At 38.4% G+C, this 3,849-nt stretch overlaps 1 protein-coding gene across 1 annotated transcript; it reads left to right on the top strand.

The window, feature by feature from the left end:
- Positions 1 to 3,324: 3,324 nt before the first annotated feature.
- On the top strand, positions 3,325 to 3,630 carry LOC124973265 (cell division cycle-associated protein 3-like). Its single transcript, XM_047537298.1, has one exon. The coding sequence runs from the start codon at positions 3,325 to 3,327 to the stop codon at positions 3,628 to 3,630; it is 306 nt and encodes a 101-aa protein (XP_047393254.1).
- Positions 3,631 to 3,849: the final 219 nt, after the last annotated feature.

Genomic DNA, 3,849 nt, shown 5'->3' with positions numbered 1-3,849 from the left:
CAGATTACATCTGTAATGGAACTGCAGCACCAACAAGCTCAAAATTACTAAGTGTTACAAGAGATCCTGTGAAGTTCATCAAAAAATGAAATATTTACATATTTTATTACCTGTGTTATGGATTTAATTAAACCCTGCTAAACTGAAGTATCCTATATTTTGCCTTTTTCAATAACACTGATGGAAGTCACTGAAATATATCATTCCCAGAAATATACTATAAAAGACTTTGTATATATTCAAGTTAAAGTGGTTTTAACAATGTGATTTATTGACTGCATTACATACACATTCTAAAACTGTTTTCAAAATCACCAGTATTAAAGTTAAGCAATTTTATAGGCCTCCTTAATACAGTCCTGTCATGGATACATTTAATTTTGTAAAGAAAGATGTTTTACTAAATTAAATTAATTTTTGAAAAATGAGCAAAGCAAGAATATAACTTAATTACATTTCTCAATTTTTAACCCATGCTTGGGCTTTTTTTCTTCTATTAGATGTCATTACTAGAATAAAAGAGAATCACCAAATAGTCAATTTTATATTGTATTCTTTAAAAATCACTAAATGTGCAGTCCTGAGGAAGTCATAGGATTCTGATGGGAATTTGGAAGAAGCTTTAGTATTCTAAATTATTGGCAGGCAATGATACAGCATCTCATGTATGGTTTGAAACATTCATCTTTCCAGTGAAAAGAAAAGCAATGAGTAATAAAGACTGGTGGGAGATCTGAGAATGATGAAGCCTGCAGTCTGTCCTTGATGACGTGATTTGAAACTCTGCCTCATTGACTATTTCAGAAAGTAGGAGCTTGGTCTTTCCAAAACCAACACCACAGATGGCTTCATTTCCCAGGGTTTCAGCTGCAGGTCCCAGCCAGCCATGTAATCATGAGAGAAAATAGCCCATACAGTGTACTGTGTTGCTAACTCTGGTGTTTGGTGGGTTGAGGTATGCTATGGTATCAACCTAAGATATTTCAACTTACAGTGGGTTTAATGAGGCTTAACTCACTGTAAGTTGAAGAGCATTGATATAGAAAAAGTATGTAGTGTATACACATTTCAGAAATATCCATGATTTTAAGCAACCACTGGGGAGATCTTGAAACATTCCCCCTGTGGAAAAGGGGAAACTACTGTATTCTATAAAATCTTAGGCAAAGCATTTATAATTGATTCTTTTTAAAAATATTTTCATTTGCTAGAACCAAAAATATCTTGGCAGACTATTTATATTGATGCTTCTTTGTATGACTTTAGGATTAAATTCTTGCTGCCCCTGCTTCTGGGTTATACCATATAGAAATTGCAAGGAAACCTTGTGCTTTCAGTAACTTAATATGTGGAAATGGTGCAAGATATTTCTGGGGTACATTTTAGGAAGCTGAAACTCTTGAACACAGTGTCTTTCATCATTGAATCTTACTGCCTAGTGGTTGTTATATAGGACAATAACCATTAAGTACTATTCATGTGTCAAGCACTAAATAAGCTTGTGTGCATGACTTGTTTTAATTATGGGACCTCACTAATCCTACCAATATATCTCAAAGTAGTCATTATCATCCTCACTGTACAGATGATGAAACAAAACTTCAGAGAATAAATTGCCCATATCACACAGCTTCTAGTCCACACAGCACAGGTCAGCAGGACCTCATTCCCTGCTTTTTTCCAATAGAATTGTTATACTCAATAGCAATAATAAAATAATGATATAGCACATGACAAAATATTAGAAAAATTAATACCTTCCAAGTAACTGATTGGCAACAGAAGAAATGACAGGGGTTATTAACAAACATTTTGAAGTAAATGATGCTCAATATGCAGACCTAAGCCCAGACTGGTTCTGGAAAGCCCAAGTTTAGCCTGTGCAGAGGCTAGTAACAAACCTCAGCAAACATTCTCCTCTCATAAATTACCACTGGCTCTGTGACTCCTTGAGGAACAGGTGAGATAGATCATTCAATGTGGATATTTAAACATTTTCTTCTTACACACCAAGCTTAAACCTAGAATCACAATGAAAACAGCAATAGAGAGCTCCTAAAATATTGAGATAATTCAACATTTTCAATATTTCACAGACCAACTCTCTGTCAGCCTGAGTTACAAGCCAATATTGTAGTGCTCTAGTCTCCTCAGACACTTGATAAATTCATCCTACCACACTAGACCATTTTGATCTGGGAAAAAAGTTTCAGGCCTTAAGATTCTTAAATTAACAAATACAAGATACTTCAACTTGTGGGGGAAATCCACAAAAATCCTGATAAAACTGGAGTTAAAACATTTGGAATAAATTTTAATTGTATGATTAAAAAATGTGTATATGTCCATGTGTATAAGCACACAAGCACATGTAAATCAAGACTTAACACATTATTTTATTTAGGGGTTCTTTTGTCTCCCCTGCACATTTATTTCTTGTTCTTCCTGAAATTAGTATCTAACTATTTAAAATGTTCTTACATCAGAATCTGAGAGTCTACATGTCAGATATCTCACCCACAAACATACAGGGTTTTGAGAAAAAAAGAATTTTCACAAAAATACAAAACACCTTTTGTATTTTACAATAACAAGAGAAAAACAAAAATAAAAAGTCAGTATAGGCACCTTCAGCACATATTGACCTCTGGAAGGTCAAAAAGAAATACTGTGAAACCGGATGCTCTCCACTACCCAGACATGCCACAGTGCAGGGCACCCAGCAACTCACCCTCACTTTCTTACAAAGTTCTTCTCTCTTGAATTTGTAGACAGCAATCCACCAGCAAGAATAAGCATTTACCAAAGATCAACAGTAGAACACGAGCACCTGGACGACAGACCTCACAGTTCATATTCTTCCTCCAAATGAGCTTGGCAAATTGTGCCAAGGGGTCTATATAGCACTTGGGTTACTGTGATTGGTCTACAGTTATACTAATTAGGATTTGAAAATGTACCAATGCTATTGGTTCAGAATGTACAAACGCTATTGGTCAATTCTTGAGTCCCGGCTTTCATTCAGCTCTGCCCCACTTACTATTTTCTCAATGCAGTTCCAGAAATGGAGGTTGAGGTCCCAGATGAGCCTGCAGTGCTGAGTGGGGCAGGCTACTGAGACAGGCCTCCCTACTCTTTTTGGACCTGACAGCTGCAGGATGACAGGTCAGCAAGCCTTCATTCCCCTTCGTGTTGACTCGCTGTGCTTGTGTGGCAGTGTTCATTCTGCAGAAGGAACTCCAGTGCTCAGACCTATCCAGGCCTGACTCCACCCCTCCCTGGCTCCACTGCCACTCTCCTACCCTTGGCATTGCATGGACATCTATGAAGACCAGCAGTGCAGACCTTCAGAGTCCACTGGTGAAAGAGCTGGGTGAAGTATTTGAGACTGAAGCCTCCAAATCAAATCTTCCCCCAGAATCTGTTCTGACCCTGGGAGTACCTTCATCTTCTGAGTTGGATTTGCCTTTGGCTACTCAGTTATCACTTGAGGACCAGATGCTCCCTTGGAATGACCCTGAGCTCCCTTTCAAGCAGGTGTCTTCCCTGGAGTCTGCAAGACATCCCACAGAAAGCCCTGTGGCCAGGAGCCATTCAGACAATCCCTCAAAAGAACCTGATAGTCCCTAATCTTCAGGTTCTAAGTGCTATAGATGGAAACCAAACATCAAGGTCCTAAGGAGATACCTCTTCACCATCCTGGAGGATGGGAACTCCCCTGGGACCCTGACACCACGACAGGGTAAGTAACCTTCTCCCTTAAGTGAAAATGTTAGGAAATTAAAGAAAGGAGCCATTCTTGGAACTAGATGGGTTCTGAAAACTAGAGGACGAGCATGGGAGCAAGGC

The sequence above is a fragment of the Sciurus carolinensis genome (assembly GCF_902686445.1).
Source record: "Sciurus carolinensis chromosome 14 unlocalized genomic scaffold, mSciCar1.2 scaffold_115_arrow_ctg1, whole genome shotgun sequence".
Classification (NCBI taxonomy): domain Eukaryota; kingdom Metazoa; phylum Chordata; class Mammalia; order Rodentia; family Sciuridae; genus Sciurus; species Sciurus carolinensis.
This window is presented reverse-complemented; position numbering and strand designations above follow the sequence as displayed.